This window comes from Otolemur garnettii, unplaced genomic scaffold (assembly GCF_000181295.1).
Source record: "Otolemur garnettii isolate 467f Iridium unplaced genomic scaffold, OtoGar3 scaffold00248, whole genome shotgun sequence".
Classification (NCBI taxonomy): Eukaryota; Metazoa; Chordata; class Mammalia; order Primates; family Galagidae; genus Otolemur; species Otolemur garnettii.
The window spans coordinates 917,529-939,338 of NW_003852643.1; the positions used below are offsets into that span (position 1 = coordinate 917,529).

At 39.0% G+C, this 21,810-nt stretch overlaps 2 protein-coding genes, 1 non-coding gene and 2 pseudogenes across 3 annotated transcripts; 3 read left to right on the forward strand and 2 right to left on the reverse strand.

Annotated features, from left to right (window-relative positions):
• Positions 1–1,411: 1,411 nt before the first annotated feature.
• On the reverse strand, positions 1,412–1,519 carry LOC111722414. The gene has a single exon (XR_002771223.1). It is a non-coding gene; the product is annotated as a U6 spliceosomal RNA (small nuclear RNA).
• Positions 1,520–2,437: 918 nt separating this feature from the next.
• On the reverse strand, positions 2,438–4,957 carry LOC100940477 (annotated as a pseudogene).
• On the forward strand, positions 4,671–6,279 carry LOC100964651 (protein BEX1). The gene is made up of 3 exons (XM_003802514.2): positions 4,671–4,786; positions 5,202–5,287; positions 5,651–6,279. Exon 3 carries the CDS (start codon positions 5,656–5,658, stop codon positions 6,031–6,033), a length of 378 nt encoding a protein of 125 aa, XP_003802562.1. The 5' UTR covers positions 4,671–4,786; positions 5,202–5,287; positions 5,651–5,655; the 3' UTR covers positions 6,034–6,279.
• Positions 6,096–9,703, forward strand: LOC111722412 (annotated as a pseudogene).
• An 11,224-nt stretch (positions 9,704–20,927) lies between these two features.
• On the forward strand, positions 20,928–21,591 carry LOC100941108 (transcription elongation factor A protein-like 5). Its single transcript, XM_012813183.2, has one exon. The coding sequence runs from the start codon at positions 20,949–20,951 to the stop codon at positions 21,564–21,566; it is 618 nt and encodes a 205-aa protein (XP_012668637.1). The 5' UTR covers positions 20,928–20,948; the 3' UTR covers positions 21,567–21,591.
• Positions 21,592–21,810: the final 219 nt, after the last annotated feature.

A 21,810-nucleotide genomic window follows, 5' to 3' on the forward strand; every position in this document is an offset into this window, starting at 1 on the left:
TTTTTTGGAGATAGTCTCACTTTGTCAGCCTCAGTAGATTGCCATGGTGTTATAGCTCACAGAAACCTCAAACTCTTTGGCTCAAGTGATTCTCTTGCCTCAGCCTCCTAGGTAGCTGGAACTACAGGTGCCTGCCACAACACCCACCTATGTTATTTCAGAGATGGGGGTTTCACTTTTGCTTAGGCTGGTCTTGAACCCATGAGCTCAGGCCATCCACCAGCCTCGGCCTCCCAGAGTGTCAGGATTACAGGTGTGAGCCATCACACCTGGCCTTTTAATATTTCTTAACACTATTTTATATAGACTTTCAATGTACAAGTCTTACAAGTATTTAATTAAAGTTATTCCTAGATATTTGATTCCTAACCAACTTTAGTGGGGTATAATTTACATACAATAAGATACACACCTTTGAACTGTTTAGTTCATTTGATTTCAACAAATGTATTCACCAGTGGAGTTACTAACCTATCAAGATACAAATATTTTCACTTAGCTGAGAGAGTTCATTAAGCCTCTTTGCAGTAAAAAAAAGAACTCTAAATTTCAAACTAGGCAAACAGTGATTTGATCCAGTTTATATCAACATATATTACTTTTTCCTATGCTAGAATTTATATAAATGCAATCATGCATAACACTCTTTTGTAGCTGGTATCTTATCCTAAGCATTTTAAAATAATTTTTTTGAAATTCACTTATGTTATTGTTTGTATCAGTAGTTACAATCCTTTTTTTATGTTCAAATGTATGAGCACATCACAATTTGTTTATCCATTCACTTGTTGATGGACATTTGGGTTTTATTCACTTTGGAGCTATCATAAATGAAATTGCTATGACCATTACAGTACAAATATTTTTGAGAAAATATGTTTTGAATTCTTCTGGGAAAATTCCTAAGAGTGAAATTTCTGAGATTTCAAAAAACAGCGAAAAAGTCCTTCAGCAATGAAGGAGACTTTTAGTTATTTAGTATCTTCAAAAGTACTTGAGATTGTCAGATTTTTTAACTTTAGCAACTCTAATAGAGGTGCAGTAGTATTTCATTCTGGTTCTATTTTTTATTTACTTAATGAATAATCTGGTTTAGCATATTTCCATGAGTTTTTGGTAATTTTCACACGTCCTTTTGTGAAATGTTTAATCAAATCTTTTTATCAATTTTTGTTCCTTTTTTTTTTTTTTTTGCCTTCTTCTGTTGAGTTTTCAGAGTTCTTTATATATGTTCTGAATCCAAACCCCTTGTCAGGTACACATATTGTTAATATTTTCTTCCAGCTTCCCACTTCATTTTCTTAACCATGTCTTTTAAAGGTAGAAGTTTTTAATTTTGATAAGTCCAACTTCTCATTTTTTCTTTTGCAATCTGTTCTTTTTGTGTCCTATCTAAAGCATCATTTAAAAAAAAAATATGGAACACTTCATGAATTTGCGTGTCATCCTTGCGCAGGGGGCATGCTAATCTTTCTCTGTATCATTCCAATTTTAGTATATGTGCTGCCAAAGCAAGCACCTAAAGCATCTTTATCTGCACAAAGATTATAAAGTTTTCTCTATGTTTTACTGTAGAAGTTTTATAATTTGGCCTTTTATACTTAGGCTTATGACACATTTTGAATTAATTCAAAATTAAAGTAAAAGACAAGGTTCTTTTTTTAAACATTTCATAAAATGCTTTATTTTATGAGCAGCCCTCACCTCTTTACTCAACACAAACACACACATATACATCCTGTCTTTGTCTTTATCACATTTCCAAAAAGGAGCACATGTCAGGATATCATCCAACCCCACACATCTGACTCACATAGAAAGGAGATAAGAGTGGGCCCACCCCCTATAACAAGCTATCAAAACACTCCTTTCACTACTTCTGCTCAGTCTAGAAGGCTTGGCCTGGAATTATTTTAAGATTTTCTGTTATTTGCAATGTCATGAAAAAGTAAATTACTGACATTCACAAGGTGATAAGCTGCAAAGGACAAGTTTGTTTTCTTTTTTAATTTAGAATCTTGTTAACAATACACTAGCATCACAGATTAAAAAAAAATTTTTTTTTCACAGTAATTCAAGAACAAGCCACAGGAAAATAATACAACAATCAAGCACTACCAGAGAAAATATATCCTCTAATTTGAGTCTACTGGCAGCCCAGTTGTATCCTGAACTTTGAGAACATCTCTGTCCTGATGGTTAATGAAGCATTCACGTAAAAGGTAAGGACATTTAAGTTTGAGTTTCCGAGAGATACTGCAACAAAGGAGGTTCAGGAGTAGCCACAATCTTCCAGTTTACTCCAACATTGAGATGTTCCTCGGATGACCAGCAGAGTTTGCTTTTGTGAAGTCTGGACAACTCATCAGTCTTAGGAATCATGTCTTATGAAACATTCGTCCAAATTAAAAAAGACTTTCTCAAGGAAACATGCTTTTCATAATTTCTCCAGCTTCTTCTACTTGCCTTCCAGTTTTTTTGAATATGCATCCAACTTGTAAGCTGCCTGTCAAGAGCTGCTACCTGCTCATCTATGACATTGATCTGATCTCAATAAGGGGCTGAAGTCCAGCATACTCTTGGTTTAGGGCCTTTAAGTGTCTACTAATGTTTATAGCAACATCTTTCATTTCATGATACTTTAAGTTGGTTAGGTTTTTCATGTTTTCCAGGAGCTTACAGTCTTCACCGGTGGCCATCAGTTCTCCAGTTAGATAAGTGGCCATTTTGGAGAACATGCCCCAGCAGAGTTCAGTAATGTCAGCTTAGGCAGGATCTTTTGCTTCTTCCCTTGTCTGCACTGCGGTATCATCTCCAACTGGCTCCTCCTGTCAGGTTGCTAGGACATCCAGACCCACTCTGCAGTAGTTGCCATGCCTGACCCTCTAAGTTCCTTTTATTCTATAAGAATTTCCAGTTGTTTCTATACCATATGCTAAAAGACTATACTTTCCCCATTGAATTACCTTAACATCTTTGTCAAAGACGAATTAGCAATATATGTATGGATCTACTTCCGGACTCTCTATTCTGTTCCATTGATCTATATGTTTACTCCACTATTACACTACTGTTATTACTACATCTTAAATCTTGAAATTATATAATGTAATTCTCTAGACTGATGATATTTTAAAAAATTGTTTATCCTAAGTCCTTTGAATTTCAATATTAATTAGGGGATAAATCTTTCAATTTATACAAAGATGTCTACTAGTGTTTTGATTTTGATTGCACTGAATTAACTTGTAGATCAATTTGAAGAGATGTGATACTCTGACAGTTTAGAATCTTCTGGTCCAAGGCCACGGTATCTTTTCTTTTATTTTAGTCTTTAGTTTCCTTCAACAGCGTTTTGAAATTTTTAGTGTACAGGTTTTCTACATGCTTTTGAAATTTATTCCTAAGTATTTTGTGTTTGTGTAAACTACCATAAATGACATATTTTTACATTTCAATTTTCAATTGTTCATTAGTAACATGTAGGAGTACAATTGAGGTTTTTTTAAATATTTTTATTTTACTTATTATTTTTTTAGAGACAGAGTCTCAGTTTGTCGCACTTGGTAGAGTGCTATGGCATCACAGCTCACTGCAACCACAAACCCTTGGGCTTAGGCAATTCTCTTGCCTCAGCCTCCCGAGTAGCTGGGACTACAGGCGCCTGGCTATTTATTGCAGCAGTTTGGCGGGGATCAGATTCAAACTCGCCACCCTTGGTATATGGGGCCAGCACCCTACTCACTGAGCCACAGGTGCTGCCCTACAATTGTGTTTTGTATATTTATTTTGTAATGACAATCTTCCTGAATTTAATTGTTACTCCTATAATGTGTTTATTGTAGATTGCATTGGATTTTCTAAATACCTAATTATTCTATCTGCAAATACATATTTATTACTATTTCAATCAGAAATACATGAAGTAGGTTTTATTTCTATTTTTGTGTTTTTAGTTCTGAAAATCTAAAAAGGCTCTGTTGTACTACATACACATTGGCTTACCTCATGAAAGGGCCTCATGTGTCTAGGGGGCCTTACCAGGGGAGCCATCAGCTGCCCTGTCCTTTCCAGTTCTAAAAAAGGAGCTGCCTGTAGAATCTATATTTGTATAATGACTTAGCAGAACAGACAGGTTGTTGGAATTTTTTCCCCCAACTTTAATCCGGGTTTTCAAATAAAACTTTTTTTTTAAAAGAAGTATATTGGTTTTTGTATTATATATATATATATATGCATATATATATATATATATATAAAGAAAGGCATTAAGAATGAGAAAAATCCACTCCCTCAGATTCCTAAAAATTTTGAGGGAGAGAAAATGAAGAATATTGGAAGCAGAGACTGCAGGCTGAAGAAGATGCATCCTGGGACTAGAGGAGACAGACAGGCAAGTCCCCAGAGAAGTGGGAGTGGTCAATGCCTCCCTGAGAGGATCCTGCCCTTCCAGCACAGGCAGAGCAAGGCCCAGGAACATACAAACAAGATAGAGTGACAGGGTTAAGGCCAAAGATGTTCAGAGGGACTTGGGGTGAGGATGTGGGGCGGGCCTGGCCGACAAGCCCCTCCTATCTCAAGCCGGCAGGATGGGCCAAGGGCTGGGGGCGGGGCTGCTGGCATCGATGACTGCCTCACGTGACTGGCCAGCTCTGACTTGCGCGCCTCTCTCTGGCGACACTTCTGTCGTCGCTAGCTCCCTTCTCGGAGGACGTACCTGCTCCTGGTGGCCCTGAGGGCGGCAGGCCAGGGGCGACCCAGAAAGTAAGAGGCTGCGGGACAGCAGGTAAGGGCCCCACAGGGGGTCCCTAGACTTGGCTTGAGAGAGCAGCCCCAGCTTGCAGCCCCCATCCCCGGGGGTCTGACGCAGCCGGTTGGTGACTGCCACCCCCACCGCACCCCCCTGCTGCAGTCCCTGAGAAGATGGCAAACCTTTTGTGTTCCAAGGGGTACACATCCCCGCGGAAGCAGGTGGTCCAGAGGCTTTGACCCTTTGGAAACACCTGCCCTCGCCAGTGGCGCAAGCTTTTCCAACACCCCTGCCCCGCCCCCCCGTCCTTCTTGATGCAGAAAATGGTGGTCAGCGCGGAGATCTGGTGATTTGGGGCGGGAGACAAGAGGCGGGGGCGGCTAAGAGGACCCGGGGTGGGGAAGGGCCCCGGAGATCTCGGCTGCAGCAGCCCCCTCCCCTATCCTTGCAGTCCGCAGGTCTCTGGGGCTAAGTGTCGCAGCAGCGCACCTCGCAGAGAGAATCCGGAGGAGGAGGAGACTGCGAGGATAGGCCCAGGTGGGTGCGGGGGAGAGTGGAGGGACGGGGTTGGAATATGCCAAAAGCCCACTGTGAGACCCCTACCCCTTTCTCCCAGCACCCCCATTACATCCCCTCTCTGTCATCTTTGTCCTCCATTTTGGTGCCTGCAAGAGGCCTGGAATTTTCTGCAGGGAAAATGGTGGGCTTTGCGGGAGGGAGGGGCTCGGACTGGGGGCTCCCTAGAGGGCGCCGCGGGGCCTCTCAGGTGGGGAAAATGAAATTCTAAAAAGGCCTTTGAAATCCAGGACTCAAATTTTGAAAGGTGCGTAGTAGGGCCTCTGTCCTCGGTGCTGATCTGTACTTTTTCTTCCCCCACCCCCATCTCCCCCCTCCTCCTAGGAGTAATGGAGTCCAAAGAGGAACAAGTGGTAAAAGATCTCAACATGGATAATACCAACCAGGAAAATGAAGAGAAGGCTGAAAAGGAGCAAGATGCTAATAAAGGGGAGCCCTTGGCCCACCCTTTGGAATACTCTGTTCCTAGAGGAAATCGTAGGCGATTCCGCGTTAGGCAGCCCATCCTGCAGTATAGATGGGAGGTAATGCACAGGCTTGGAGAGCCACAGGCAAGGATGAGAGAAGAGAATATGGAAAGGATTGGAGAGGAGATGAGACAGCTGATGGAAAAGCTGAGGGAAAAGCAATTGAGTCATAGTCTGCGGGCAGTTAGCACCGACCCCCCTCACCATGACCATCGTGATGAGTTTTGCCTTATGCCCTAAATCCTGATGTTTTCCCTGAAGTTAATAGGGAGACCCCTGCTTCCTAAACTTACATATTTGTGATGTACGTTTGTGGTAAACCTTTTGATGTTACTTGTTTCATGTGGGTCTCCTATTACCAGCTTCTGATTGAATGTTGTGTTTTTGACCCAGTTTGTAAGTTTCTGTCAGCAAGGGAGTTTTGCCTATTGCATGGAAAGATGCTCATTATATATTGTGAAATTAATAAAGCAGTTTAAAAAAGCATTCTCTGTATCCTTTTTACTTCAAATTGTATATTTACAATATACAATTGTATATTTACTTCATCTATATGAAGTAAATAGTGTTTATCTCTTTGTGGTAGAATTAGTGTTTGATTTTCTTTCTGCTTATCTATATTTCCTTTTCAAAACTGAACACATTAACTTACATATAATCACTTTATAAAAGAAATGTGAGCACTTAATAAACATTTGTGACAGAATCTCAATTTTAGCTTACCTTTGGGATTTCTCATTTAGAAATATAACGAGAAGAGACACATCTCTTTAGAGACATTATATTTATTAGTAAGGTGAAAATAATAATCAACTTTCAGGACTACTGTGTGGATCTGATGAGGTAATAAATTTGTGAGCTTCTTCCTAGTTCTTCCCATTTTCATGTATGACCCCACACTTAAATACTCCCCTCAATTATTAGAGCAAGTTTCCAAGGCAAGATCTTTCTTATACTCACAGGTCTAGTGGGCTAAGGAGTAGGCATTTCAATTCCTCTGCCACTGTGCTCCATTCCATCCTGTCACCTGGCTATTGCTCTATCTGCCATTGCTCCCTATACTTTTGCCACTCTCCATCCCCACTCTATATGTTCAAGAATCCTCAAGGTGAGAATCCCTACTGATTTCTCTTGAACTTCCAGTGGATGAATCCCCTCTCCCAGTTTAGCTTTAAGGAAAGACCTTCTCTGTCTTGTTCTTTCCTTAGGGGTAATTCTCTTCCTGGAAACCTCCCCAGTTCAGACTATTCAAGATGTGTGAGAGAACACAACTCACTATCAATCTGAAAAGTTCCCACCTCATGTCAGACCACATCCCCCTAAAACCAATGAATGTACAGAACTTTCTTAACCTATACTGAGTTGGACATCAGGAGACTGACCAGTGAATTAGTGAATACCCAAATGTGAGTATCTTTATGAGAAGTCCACAGGAGGGCTATTGGGGTTAAGAAGTTCGTATACAAATGCTACCTCAGTTTGTGCTAATCAGATGAAATGCACACATTTTATGTATGAAAGCAGTCTTGTGGAAGTACTCAAAAGTCAGGACTCTAAAATGGGTTGCAAATAGCCCTACAGAGGCCCGAATCTGGCCCACTGCCTATTTTTTGGCCTATAACTAAGAATGATTTTTATATTTTTTAGTGGCTGAAAAACACAAAAATATTTTATGATTCAAAAATATGTGAAATTCAAATTTTGGTGTCCACAAAGTTTTATTGGAACATAGACATGCTTATTCATTTACATATTGTCATGGCTATTTTTGCACTATAGCAACAAGAGTTGGATAGCTGTGAAAGAGACTGTGGCTTGCTTGTAAAAACTAATTTTTAAAAATCTGATCCTAACAGAAAAAGTTTACCCCCCTGTGCTCTAGAGTTTAACATTGCAATTGCACTTATGAACCCAAAGGAAGGAAAGTGGATAGGCAGGTAAAAACGTCACTAACCCCAGACATCATGAATCAGATGCCTAAGTAATTTCAAAGCCCTCCTTCCTCTTGTAGGCACTTGAGACACAAGGCATGAGTGAATCAAGACAGAAGTTTACCTAGAGAAAAGCTAAAATTGAAAGGGCAAGAGAACGGATGAGCAGAGAGGCTTATTTTCTGCCAGACATTTTACTCCGGGTTGCCAACACGAACTTTAATGGGGGAAAACATTGTATCGGTCTAAGTGTATTCAGGAAATAAGCCCTCTTCCAGAAAATTAAAGAGAAAGAAATACTTTCCAACTTACCCTATGAAGCTAGAATTATCCAGTCAGCTAAATCAGATAATTATATTACAATGAAATATAACTATGAACCATTCTCCCTCATGAACATATATGCAAAATTTCTTACCAAAACTTTAGTGAAGTTGAGTCTGATGATATATAAAAAATACAATACACCATGACAAAGTAATTTTTATTACAGGGAGTCAGTGTTAATATTTGGCAAAAATTGTAATTTACTACATTAACATAAGAAAAAAACCAATCATAGGATTATTTCAATGAAAATTGAAAAAAACATTTTCCAAAATTCCACAGTTCATTACTAATTAAAATACTTAGAAACAAATTATAAATAAAATATATCAACCTGATAAAATGCATCTATAAAAAATATACATAATGATGTGTTCATAAAGACTAAATGCTTTCCCTTTAACATGAGAAACAAGGGAATAACAGACACTTGCACAAATTTATTTCAACGTTGTATTAGAGATTCTAGCAAATATAATAAGAAAAAGAAATAAAAGCATTATAGATTGCAAGGTAAGAAATAATACAATCTTTATTCACAGAAAATATAATTGTCTATGTAGAAAATCCTACATAGTGTAAAAAAGCCACTATAGCTAATAAAATGAGTTCATGAATGTTGCAGAACACAGGATCAATATGCAAATTTAGTTGTATCTTTATATGTTAATGCTAGCAATGTATTAAGTTTCCTGACACTGCTGTAACAAATTACCACAAACGTGGTGGATTTAGGAAAACACAGAAGTTTATTCTCTCACACTTTGGAGGCCAGAAATCCAGCAAAGAGATATAGACTTGAACATTCGAATCAAGCTGCCAAAAGCCAAAGACGATGAAAGAAACTCGAAAGTTGCAAGAGAGAGGCAACTTATCATGTACATGGTACAAGAAATCCTCAATAAAAGTAACGGTCAATTTCTTAGCAGAAACTTTGGAGAACAGAAGGCAGAATATCATATTTAATGTGATAAAAGAAAAAGAAAACCTGGCAACCAAGAATTGTCTATCTGGCAAAATTGCCCTTTAAAAATGAGAAAAATGCAAGGTGTCTCCAATAATAAAAAAATTAAGAAGAAATCAGGACATTTCAGATAAAGGAAATCTGAGATAAGCACTATCATAAAGTGATAAAGGGAATCTTTCAGATTGAAATGAAAAACATAAGTAACTAGAGATATCGCTGTTATTGTAATTTTGGTTTATAAATCCTTTTATCCCTATATAACTTAAAAGATAAATGTATAAAACAATAAATAAAAAAGAAGATCTGAACAGACTTGTAACAAGTAGAAAGACAAATAAGTAATTGCAAATTCAGGAAAATTGCAAGATGCAACATAAATACAAAAAAAAAAAAAGTTGTGGGAATGTCTCTCCGGTCTTAGGGGAGAAGGGTGCAGGTCTGTGTCCCTTCCCCAGCACACCCGGTTGCCTTGCCTTGGAAAATTGAGGAAATCAAGGACTTTCTACTCATGGCCAGACAAAAGGATGTCAAGTCTGTCATGATCAAGAAAAATAAGGATAATGCGAAGTTTAAAGTTCAATGCACCAGATACCTTTATACTTTGATCATCATAGACAGAGAGAAGGCAGAGAAACAACTGAAACTGTCTCTGCCCCCTGGGTTGTCAGTGCATGAGCTGAAATGAACCAGACATGCTGATTTGAATTGTATGAAATGTTTAAAAATAAAAAAAGTTGTGTTTCTATAAACCAGAAATGAACAATCCAGAAAGGAAATAAAAAGGCATTTCCATTTACAATAGCATCAAAAGATAAAGTACTTAGGATAAATTTATTTAAGGGGTAAGACTTAAATGCTGAAAACTATGAAAAATTACTGGAAGATATTTAAAAGACTCTAAATAAAAGGGAAAACATCCCATATTCATGAACTAGGAGACTTAATGCCACTAAAATGGCAATATTCTGGCTCAGCGCCTGTGCACAGTGGTTACAGCGTCAGCCACATACACCAAGGCTGTAGGGTTTGAAACTGGCCCAGGCCAGCAAAACAACAATGACAACTGCAATAAAAAATAGCCAGATGTTGTGGTGGGTGCCTGTAGTCCCAGTTAATGGGGAGGCTGAGGCAAGATAATTGCTTAATCCCAAGAGTTTGAGGTTGCTGTGAGCTGTGATGTCACAACAATCTACCAAGGGTGACATAGTGAGACTCTGTCTCAAAAAAATAAATAATAAATAAATAAAAATATGGTAATATTCTCCAAATCAATCTATGGATTCAGTATAATACCTATCAAAATTCCAACAGTTCTTCTTTTGGTAGAAATAGAAAAGAAATAGAAAATATAAATAAAAAGTAGTAATTAGAAAAGAAAAGTAGAAATGTCAGTACTGAAATTCACGTGGAATCACATGGAATTTTTTTTTCTTTTTGATATACCTACAGCATAGATTTGAGTTAATTTTAACATCTGGTGAGCTGTATCAATTGGCAAAGCTTCATGGACTTAATCATTGCTGGTGTTCAAAAGAGTTATTCCTGGGGATCTCAGTAAATTTAAACACAGTACTTCCTATAATCTTCTGAAAGCAACTAAATATAATATAGTGAATAAAATAGTCATGCATCATTTTAGCTATAGCCTCATCAAAATGTCCCATAGTAATAGAGCATATTACCCTAAAACATCCTATAGTGAGCATAGATACTTTTGTGCAATGAGTAATAAATTAAAATTAAATTAAATCTTTGGTACTTACAAATTGGCTTGATAAAATGGGACTCTATGGATCCTCCAGATAAAATAATTAACATGGTCCAATGTAAATTAAAATGGAGCCTTCAAGAAATAAGACTTATATAAGACCTAATTAATAAATGGGTAATTATTTTGACTACTTCTCCGTTTGCATGCAGACCAATATTGCCTGTTCTTAAACATACTGAAATATTAATGGCATCTCATGGTGATTACTACAACCTTAATGCTGTGGTCCTGTCTATTAGGGCCCCTATATCCAATACCCAGTATTATTAAAATTACTAACTTCATCCAATGGACAATTATATCAGCAAAGTGACTAGTATGTTTTATTCAGTGTCTATTTCAACAGTCTCTCAGCTGCAGTTTGCTTTTGCCTCAAAAGAGGTGACCTTTATTAGGTTTCTTATGAGGTGCCTCAAAAGCTTTGTCATCATACATGGTCTTTACAGACAAGATGTCCAGAAGTACACTTATGGCGTTATACTGATAACTCCTTTCTCTGAGGAGATTCATTTGATACACTAATTAAGAACAATTAAATCCAACATCCTTTAGCTCTTTTTGGGTTCTGGAAGCAACATAGTCCTCATTTACAAATTTCACTTAATCTCATTTATGCTGCCACTTAAGACTCAGCTCACCTTAAATGTGGTATCTCTAACAAAAGGCTCTAAAATCTGTCTAAATTATAATCAACAGACACTCCTGTTAGTGCCCTCAGATACTCCTTCACTGTAGAGACTTTAGCAACTTCTCATGCCTCCTGATGTCCCTAAGCCATCTTATAATGGTCATAAGTAGCCCATAACTTCATTCTGTATCAGTAAGGCCGTGGTAGCTATGTCAAGCTTGTGGGTGCTGTTTCCACTACCCAAGGCCTGATGGGCAATTGGGTACAGAGGATTATAGGTTCAGGGTCCATTAAAGCCTCTATTTTCAGGTAAACGTGGAATCCCAGTATATGGCCAGCAATTTTTCCTCTAATGTACAGAATTGGATCTTGGGTAATGGAAACAGTGCTTGGCACAGCTACCAAAGCTTCTTTGGTACAGGATGAAGCCAAAACTGGGCCCGCTGACATATTCCACTTGCAGAAGGGTATTGTAATCCTTTGTCCTTAGTTCCTTGCCAGATGCTATGGTGATGGAGGTCACTTTTCTCCAGACCTCTTAACTACATGAAGGGCCCCTGGATATTAACTAAATGAAAAATGATGGTAGTTCATTCTAGAGTTGAGTGGAATGTGTTTGACTTCCATCCCTTAACCAGGATTTCTCTGGAAAAATAAAAAAGGAAATTAAGGATCAGCACAACTGGCCAAACTTTAGGCAGGCATTGTAGTATTGGATGCCCTGTTTAGCAAATGGCCTACACATTTTTACAAACTCTTGGTCCATTATCTAAGTTGAGTTTTTACCTTGGGGATAAATAAGTTTGGGAATATCTAGCCTCACAGACACCCAAAATGTAAATCGAAATCACATGTCTCAGCACATACTAAGGCCACAGCAAGGCACCCTTTATCCTTTTTGGAATTTCAGACATTACTGATAGTACCAACGTATACATTTCACTTCTCAACATATGCAACGCTGGGCTCTTAGAAAAAGTGTAAAACTTTTGATTCACTGATGGGTCCCAGCCAACCAGTTTCACTTAGAGAGACATAATGGTTTCCTCAAACAACCCATTTTTAAACTCTAGTCTGGCAAATGGACTGCCAAATAAGTCTCTGTTTATCCAGCCTTAATCTCTCTTAATCCAAGGTCTTTTGAACAACTTACATCTCACACTAATAAAAACCTTCCCATATCCCTTTTGTACATTCAAAAGAGGATATGTTTCACATTCATGTTTATGAAGACTCATTATATACATGAAGCTCTTTAATATTTTCTCCCCCTATTTTTATAGATTTTTTAATCCTGTTCCATCCCATAAGTGCTGGAGGTCTGGTTGAGGACAAATACTCTCTTAATATCTATTAACCATAGATTGCTCCATGGTCCAGGCACCTGCCCATCTGATATGGTATCTATTAAAACTGAACTTCTACCATACAAAAAACCATTTTCAACATTTGGGTTATAAGGTGTGAATAATTAATCTAAGCTCTACCTCTGCTCTTCTCCAGAAAATTAAAATTAGTGTCCTAGTGACTCCATTCTAGAGCCATTTCTAGTATAGACTACTAAGAGAGAAAGAAAACTCCTCTTTAAAAAACAAAAATCAAGAACATCCACTGGGGGAAAGACTCCCTATTCAATAAATGGTGCTAGGAGAATTGGATATCCACATGTAAAAGACTGAAACTGAAACCGCACCTTTCTCCACTCAAAAACATTGATTCAAGATGGATAATGGACTTAAATTTAAGGCATGAAATGATAAAAATCCTCAAAGAAAGCATAGGAAAAACACTGGAAGATATCAGCCTGGGGAAAGACTTTACGAAGAAGACTACCATGGCAATAGCAACACCCACAACAATAAACAAATGGGATTTAATTAAATTGAAAAGCTTCTGTACAGCCAAGGAGACAACAACCAAAGCAAATAGACAACCTACACAATGGGAAAGGATATTTGCATAATTTGAATCAGACAAAAGTTTAACAACTAGGATCTATACAGAACTTCAATTGAACCACAAGAAAAAACCAACAATCCCATACATCAATGGGGAAGAGAGATGAACAGAACCTTCTCTAAAGAAGATAGATGAATGGGTATCAAATACATGAGAAAATGCTCATCATCCCTAATTATCAGAGAAATGCAAATTAAAACCACCCTGAGATATCATCTAACTACAGTGAGAATGGCCTATATCATAAAATCTCAAAACTTCAGATGCTGGCGTGGATGTGGAGAGAAAGGAACACTTTTACACTGCTGGTTGGACTGCAAACTAATACAATCTTTTTGGAAGGAAGTATGGAGAAACCTCAAATAACTCAATTTAGACTTCCCATTTGATGCTGCAATCCCATTACTGGACATCTATCCAGAAGGAAAAAAAAAAAACCCTTTTATTATTAAGATACTTATACTAGGGTATTTATTGCAGCCCAGTTTATAATCACTAAAATGTGGAAACAGCCTAAATGCTCTTCAACCCAGGAATGGATTGGCAAGCTGTGGTATATGTATACCATGGAATATTATTCAGCCATTAAAAAATGGAGATTTGCAGCATTTGTACTAACCTGGATGGAGGTGGAACACATTATCCTTAGTGAAGCATCACAGGAATGGAGAAGTATGAATCCTATGTATTCAACTTTGATATGAGGACAATTAATGACATAATGGAGCATGAGGGAAGGGGAGAGCAGAGAAGGAGGGAGTGGTTGAGAGTAAGGACCATAAAAAAATAGTGACTAATTCTCACATAAATTGGATTCTATTTTGACTGAAGTACATTACTTAAACATTAATTATTACTTCAACTTGTTAATATGTTGTTTAGGATACAGGATACTGCACCCTCATTCAAAAGTGACTTATGTTTGAAAGTTCCCCTTTATAACAATATATTTTTTCCAATTTTAATATCAGGTATATCCAGATTAAGCAGAATGATTTCGAAGTATTTCTTCTTTTCCTACTGTCTATAAGATTTGGCATGATCTGTTTTTTGAAATTATCTTTTATTTTTATTTATAAATATTAGTTGTCTATTTTTTTGAAAATAAATAATAAGAAGTTAATTGATGACTCCATACTGCACCTCAGAGTCAAAGCATTCTGTAATAGATATACTCTTATTTGACAATGAAAATCTTACTTTCTTTGCATTACTATTATTACTATTGCTTAATACTTCATTGCAGTAATCGTCTGATTTCTTTTCTGAATATATTTATCTTCATTCATTCTCTATGAGGTTTTTGTCTCTCATCCTTATTTTAAACATTGTTATTTTTGTTAAAATTTAAGCCTTTATAATTTTGTGAAGACAAAAAATGGAAACCTAATAAACACATGTTTATGTAAAAATTTAAAAAAAAGAAAAGAAAAAAATTGTTAGAAAATTAAAAAAAAAGAACAACAAAAAACCAAAAATCACATTTGCAGATGGTAATGGAATCAACATAATATCTCATAATGATGAAACCAAACAACCCTCTTTGATAATAACTCACACAGGGAAAAATCAGCATCAACAAAGTACAGCTTACAAATAATTTTGTTATATATTGATCTTGTTATTCTTGGTCTGAGTGCTTTCATTGGTTTGAATTCCAGAGATCAAAACTCTGAAATAATTAATTGTTTTACCCAAACATGGAAAATGCTGAAGCCCACATGCTTAGGCTACCCTCGAAACTAAGACCACTATTCCAACAATGCCTACATTCTACCTTTCTTAAGACTCTGACACATTTTCCTTAAAAAATGTGTGTATATGTATATTCTTACGTATATATTCAAAAGAAATAAAATAATACATTCACACAAAAACCTACACATGATTGTTTATGGCAGAATTATTCACTACAGCCAAAAGGTGAAAACAATACAAAAATCCATAAATCTATGAATGGATAAACAAAAATGGTATCACATACAGCAAAATATTATTTATCCATAAAAAAGAATGAAGTATTGTGCATGCCACAATGTGGATGAACCTTGAAAACACTATGCTCAGTGTAGGAAGCCAGACACAAAATCTCACATATTAGATAATTCACTTATGTAAAATATCCAGAACAGGTAAATCCATGGAAACAGAAAGCAGATTAGTTGTTGCTACAGACTAGGGGGAAGGGAAAATTGACAATGACAACTTTGTAGTTATGGGATCTCCTTTCAGGTTAGTGAAACTGTTTTGGAACTAGATAGAAGTGATGGTTAAACAAAATTTTGACTTTAATGGTTAGCATAAGGTGACTAGATGTCCCGCTTTTGGCAGGACAGTCCCAATTTTTAACAATTTGTCCCGCGGCGTTTTAAAAAAGTCCCGATTTTTGGAAAGAATGCATGACAAGCTAGGGAACAGCAGGAGAATGGGAAGGGAATATACAGTTTTCAGCTGCTGAAAAGGTTAACGTAACTCCATTTGGGAATGAAGAGGCTAATGTAAACTCCCTTCTCCCCTCCTGCGCAAGGTATCAGAAGGAGACTGGCTCCCTTCCTTCCTTCTAGGCAAGGACATTTAGCTCAGGAGCCAAACTGTCTGGAACAAAAAAGTCCCCTCTCTCTAGAGTAAGGTGACAAGACATCCCGCTTTTGGCAGGACAGCCCTGATTTTTAACAATTTGTCCTGTGTCCTGGGGCGTTTTAAAAAAGCCCTGATGTTTGGAAAGAATGCAAGACAATCTAGGAAACAGGGGAGAACAGGAAGGGAATATACGGTTTTCAGCTGCCATGTGGCTATTTTGCCAGGATATGTGTTTTATATTATTTTTGTTAATTTTATAATGTTAAACTTTAATAGTAACAAATAATTGTTGAGAACTGATTATCGAGAACTGCTTATCAAAGTTTGCATTGTTGTCAGGCCCCGCTCCTCCTCAATGGTGTCCCACTTTACCAATGTTAAAATCTGTTCACCTCAGGTTAGCAATGGTTAAACAAAATTCTACACTTTAAAATGGGTAATTTTATGTTATAAAAAATTCTCCTTAAAAAGAAGACAAAGATAGCCCTATTTGACAAAATTATGTATATAAAAATGTATTCTCTAGGTAAGTGACCTTCATTATTTTTATACACACAACCCTTTGAATATCTAATGAGAGCAATGGACCCTCATTCTCAGCATATGTGCACATCCAGTAAAAAAATATATATCCTATCCCCACCCCCCACACCCAATTTTGAATATAATTCCAGGGGACTCAAAGGTTAGTAATGCCTGAATCCAAGGAGTAGGTGAGCTACCTTTAATGTGGCTCAGCTGCTATTTTTCTCTTCCCCTTCCCATCTCATTCTTAAGTAGCTTCTTCTCCGTTCCTCTTTTCAGTACCTCATAGTTTCTGCTTCTTTGTGATGTTCATATGCTTATGTATTACCATTTCTCAGGTTCCTAGGATACAGATCTTCTTCCTTCAAAAATGTACATCCTCCACTACTTCCTAAACATGACTAGGTCAATATGATGAACATGTCAGAATTCCTTAGACTAGCAGTTCTCAGCCTGTGGGTTGTGACCCACAGGAACTGTATTAAAGGGCCGTGGCATCAGGGAGGTTGAGAACCACTGCCTTAGACACTAGCCTAAATCTGGCTGAGAGAAACTTAGGGTGGTGTGTAGTAGCAGCAGCAACTCTTAAGTGAGAGATGTTTCTGTGTTCTCTGGAGATGCTGTATGGGGTGAGAGGACACTGTGCCTCTCAGGCTAGGTGGGAGGCCGAAGATGGGCTCCAAAGAAGCTTCCACCCAGGTGCTATGGATAAGGGTGGAGAGTGGGCATATCTGAGGGGTCTTCCCCCAGCAATCACTTCTAGAAGCCTCATGGAAATCCTCACCTGCATGGATCTAGAAGGGATCTGTTCTAGGTTACAGTGTCAGGAAAAGTGTTCCCTTGACTGGGCAGGGAAGATGGGCTCATTTTTGCACCTCTCACATCCTCTGCTGCCTTGGTTTTACACATCTTCCTTTTTTTCTCTTTTTAAAAATTAATTAATTTATTTTTTATTAAATCATAACTTTACGTTAATGCATTTATGGGGTACAATGTGCTGATTTAATATGCAATGTGAAAAGCTTACATCAAACTTGTTAACATCACCTCACTTATTTGTTGTGGTAAGACATTTATACAATACTCTTAGTTTTAAAATGTACCATTGCATTATGCACATTAGGTGAGGTCCCACCAAATGCCCTACCTCCTCTCGGCCTCCTCCTCCCCTCCCCTCTCACTCTTTTTCCCACCTTCTTTCTGGACTATAGTTTTGTTTTATCTTTCGTGTGAATGTGTATAGAGATTTTACATCTTTTATGTTTACCTGGATGGAGCTGGAACATATTCTTCTTAGTAAAGTATCTCAAGAATGGAAGAAAAAGTATCCAATGTACTCAATACTATTATTCATTCATACGAATGATAAAGCAGATCTTCCTTTTGCTCAGAGATAAACCTCTGAATGAAAATAGCCACGGGCAAGCTTTTCAAAAATGACATTGTTTACTTTTCTGTCAATTATCTGCTTCCAGCAAGTCTACTTAGCACTTAGCAATTGTTAAGTAGCACTTAACATTGCTTAGCATTGTAAATCAATGTATACGTATTTTTAAACAGAACATGAGAGAACCAACTAAGAAAATGTTTTTAAACATATACTTTGCATGTGGCAAATTGAATTCATTTTCTATAAGGCAAAAATTAACATTAAGAAATTAATTTTTCTTCTATTCTGAGTAGGAAATTTTGGAATCTTGTGGGCTTTTGTCTCTATCTTAAACATTTTCTCCCAAAATGAAATAGCTTTATTTAATTTTGTGCTTGTAAGAATAACTTATGCCTAGGAGAGTATATTAAATAAAAAAAAAAAAAAGAAAGAAAGAAAGAAAGAAATAAAGAAAGAAAGAAAGAAAGAAAGAAAAGTAAACACCAATTTAACTACTTGACAATCCACTCTGCACCCATTATGTGAAGTTATGGACCACAGGCGGAATGAACATCAGTGGCTGAGTGGAGTAGATTGAAGGAGTATTTGCTTTGGAATAAATAGAGAAAAAGAATTTCTCAAGAAATGTGCTAGTAGCCAGCAGTCCTAGGAGAGGAGTGGGACCCTTCCCTCATAACCATAGAAGAATAAATACGTGCCACAGGGTAGGAAAGGCCACATTTGACCTCAGAGATTAGCAGAGACCAAAATGAATGACAGGATCCCATGAAGTACTGGGGGAGGGGGCGTAGGAATTAGTGAAGGGAAGAAGTGAGCTGTCTCCTGACGCACTTTCTGCCAGTGGGGGGAGAACTAGGGACCCAAGCCGGCTGGTGACGTTTTTCCCACGTGATCAGGAGCCGACGTGTGCAGAAATCCCTCTCCTCCAGGTACCAGCTCCTTGTTTCCGTGGAGGAAGACAGATTTCAGATTGAGGAACAGCGGGGACAACAGTCTCATAGCTCTGCAGGTCGGTACAAGCCAGGGACCCCGGAGGTAGGGAAGGTAACAGACAGAGGCGACAGGGGATCAGGTCTGCTTTCTGGATTCCACTGCCTTCCACCTTCATTCATTTTGGCGCAGAAAACTGTGTGTGTTGCGGGGGATAGATCTGGGTATCATCTCTTATTTCCCTAGAGAAGCGTAGGCTTCCGACAGAAAGATACGGGAAAAGGAGTCATTTTCCCCCGCATGGCTAAGAATCCATAGCCGCCTGTGGACCCCTGGGGTCGGGGTGGCAAAGGGCAAAGACCAGAAGCGAGAGAATCCAGTCCTGGATTCTCTCTGCTCTTTTCCGATGTCCACCTATTTGCTGCAACAAATGGAGCGCCTGGGGGCGGGGGAGGTGAAAGGGAGGTCTAGCAGGTCAAGGGTTGACAATGGGTAACAGTTGGGATCTCTTGGGAAGCCGGCGATCCGGCGACATCTGATGGAGGAGGAGGGCTGGGGGAAGGGACGACTAGGAAACTGCTGTGAGGATCCCGCCTGATCCCAACAGCGCGGAGGCTGGAGGCAGGCGTAGCTGGTGACTCAGGGATGGGGAGAATGGACCCTGACACGGGTCCAGGCCAGAGTTCCCTGTATCTCTTCTCCATCCTCCGTCCATTTTGGAAACGGAAATGGTGGGCTGAGGGGATCAGGGAGAGGAGGTGCTGCAGAAGAGAGAGACAGAGGTTTGGTATGGGGACCATTCCTAATGAGGAGGAGTGGCTTCTGAGATAGGGAGGAACGAGAAGAGGCAGCACAGGCCAAATATTGTACTGAGTTTGTGAATAATTGGTCTCTTGCATTGCAAGAAAATGTGGGCTTTTTGTATATGTGGGGAAGGAGGGGTGGTATGGGTGCTCTGGACATTTCTGTCCTGCCCCAGTCTCTAATCACATTTTCACGGAAGTGATGGGCTTTGTGTCATCCATACCCTGAGGTGAGGGGTTTGGAGTGTAGAGACTTGAGTGTAGCAGGATCTGTTTTCTAAACATCCCTGTCCTGAGCACTACTCATTTTTATTCAGTACCAGGAAAGGTGAGAAGGAAATTTGGTAGGGGGATTAGAAACACTTTGGCAATGATCTTTCTCCCCATTGCTCAGTAGAAGAAAAATGGAGGCTCTAGGAAGGAATTTTAAAGGGGCAATCACAGAAGAAAAGGGTAAAGTTGAGAGGTGGTAGGAGTTGGGAAAGTTTTGAAATAGCTAGAAAATATCTGGTGTCACAGTTGTCAGTCATTCACTTTCTCAATCCCTCATTCATCATCTGTGTCCTATCTGTCTGCAGGTGTACACGTCTGTGGTTGTGGGCATCAACCCAGACAAGAAGAGGAAAGACCAGCAGTGTCAGTGAAGGTCAGTGAAAGGAGGCAACTGCTCCAGGACCCTGGGAGTAGAATTGACTTAAGCCATAGCAGAAGTCAGAGAGGCCACTGCTTATAGCCCCTCTTCCTGTCCTCCTTGCAGTTTCAATATATATGACCATTGTCAAAATCCTGAGGGAATATGGTGTTCTATGGCTGGTGAGGATAGAGAGGGAAATAAGGAAGTGAAAGAAGGGAAGTGTGGTATCTGTGATGCCACTTGAGGATATAAGGAGTGGCCCTGAAATCTGAGAATTGACCATTGTCCTGTTCTGTCTGTAGTTTGTTAAATCTTACAACTACAGGGCAGGGAAAAAAGAAGAATACCACCCAGGATTCTTGCAGGTCAATGTAAGTTTGGTACTACCCACTTAAAACTGGTATGGGCATAACCAAGGTCAGAGCAAAATTGAGGGACTAATCTGTTCCTACATATTTCTCAATGCACTTCCTTAAATGTAGGGAGAAGCACCATGGAAGTTTCTTTAAGGTTGGCTCATGTGAACTTGTGTGAAGGGGGAAGGAAATGAAGGAATGTAGAGGTAGGAGTTCACGTAGTAGGTGGGATACGGTGAGGAAAACTCCAAGAAAGCCAAGTACTGTAAGGATCTGTGTTAAATCACCTAAGACTGAAGTGTTCTGTGTCTCTTCTTTGTTTCCTAGCACAGGCAAAGAAGAGGAATTCTCAACATGGAAAAGCTCTACAAAGAAAATGAAGGAAAGCCAGACAATGAAGAGAACCTAGAAAACGAGATAAAACCAGAAGATGAAGGAAGTTCAGATGATGAAGAAAATGGAGACAAGAAAAAGCCGGAAGTGAACAAGAAGCCAGAATATGAGGGAAAGCTAGAGGATGAGGGAGAGCCAGATGAGGAGGGACAAGAAGATGAGGGAAAGCAAGAAAAGCAGGGGAAGTCCGAAGGTGAGGGCAAACCACAAGGTGAGGGCAAGACAGAATCCCAGGCAAAGCCAGAGAGCCAGGCACCGGCTGCCGAGAAGCGTCCAGCTGAAGATTATGTGCCCCGGAAAGCAAAAAGAAAAACGGACAGGGGGAGGACTGATGATTCTCCCAAGGACTCTCAGGAGGACTTACGGGAAAGGCATTTGAGCAGTGAGGAGATGATGAGAGAATATGGAGATGTGTCAAGGGGCCAGGAGGAGCTAAAGAAAAAGCAGAAAATGGGTGGTTTTCATTGGATGCAGAGAGATGTACAGGATTCATTCTCCCCAAGGGGCCAACGGGGTGTCAGAGGGGTCAGAGGGGGAGGTAGGGGCCAGAAGGACTTAGAAGATGCTCCATATGTTTAACATTTTGGCCTTCAATTCTGATTTCTCTGATTTCTCTGATTTCTCTGATTTCTCTGGGTATTGCCAGTCCTGCTTTCCCTGGCAGGCATTTGCCGGGTATGTGCTTTAACCTTATGCTGATATTTTCCTTTAGGTGTCCATCTTGTTACCAACAGACTTTTGACCAACCTACAACGCTGTCTTTTAATAGAGAATTTTCACCCATGTGCATGGAAGAGATGTTCATGGTACATTGTAAAATAAT

Excerpts from the sequence above, each read along its gene's own strand:
- LOC100941108 (XM_012813183.2), top strand. The coding sequence starts at position 20,949 with ATGGAAAAGCTCTACAAAGAAAATGAAGGAAAGCCAGACAATGAAGAG.
- LOC100964651 (XM_003802514.2), top strand. The coding sequence starts at position 5,656 with ATGGAGTCCAAAGAGGAACAAGTGGTAAAAGATCTCAACATGGATAAT.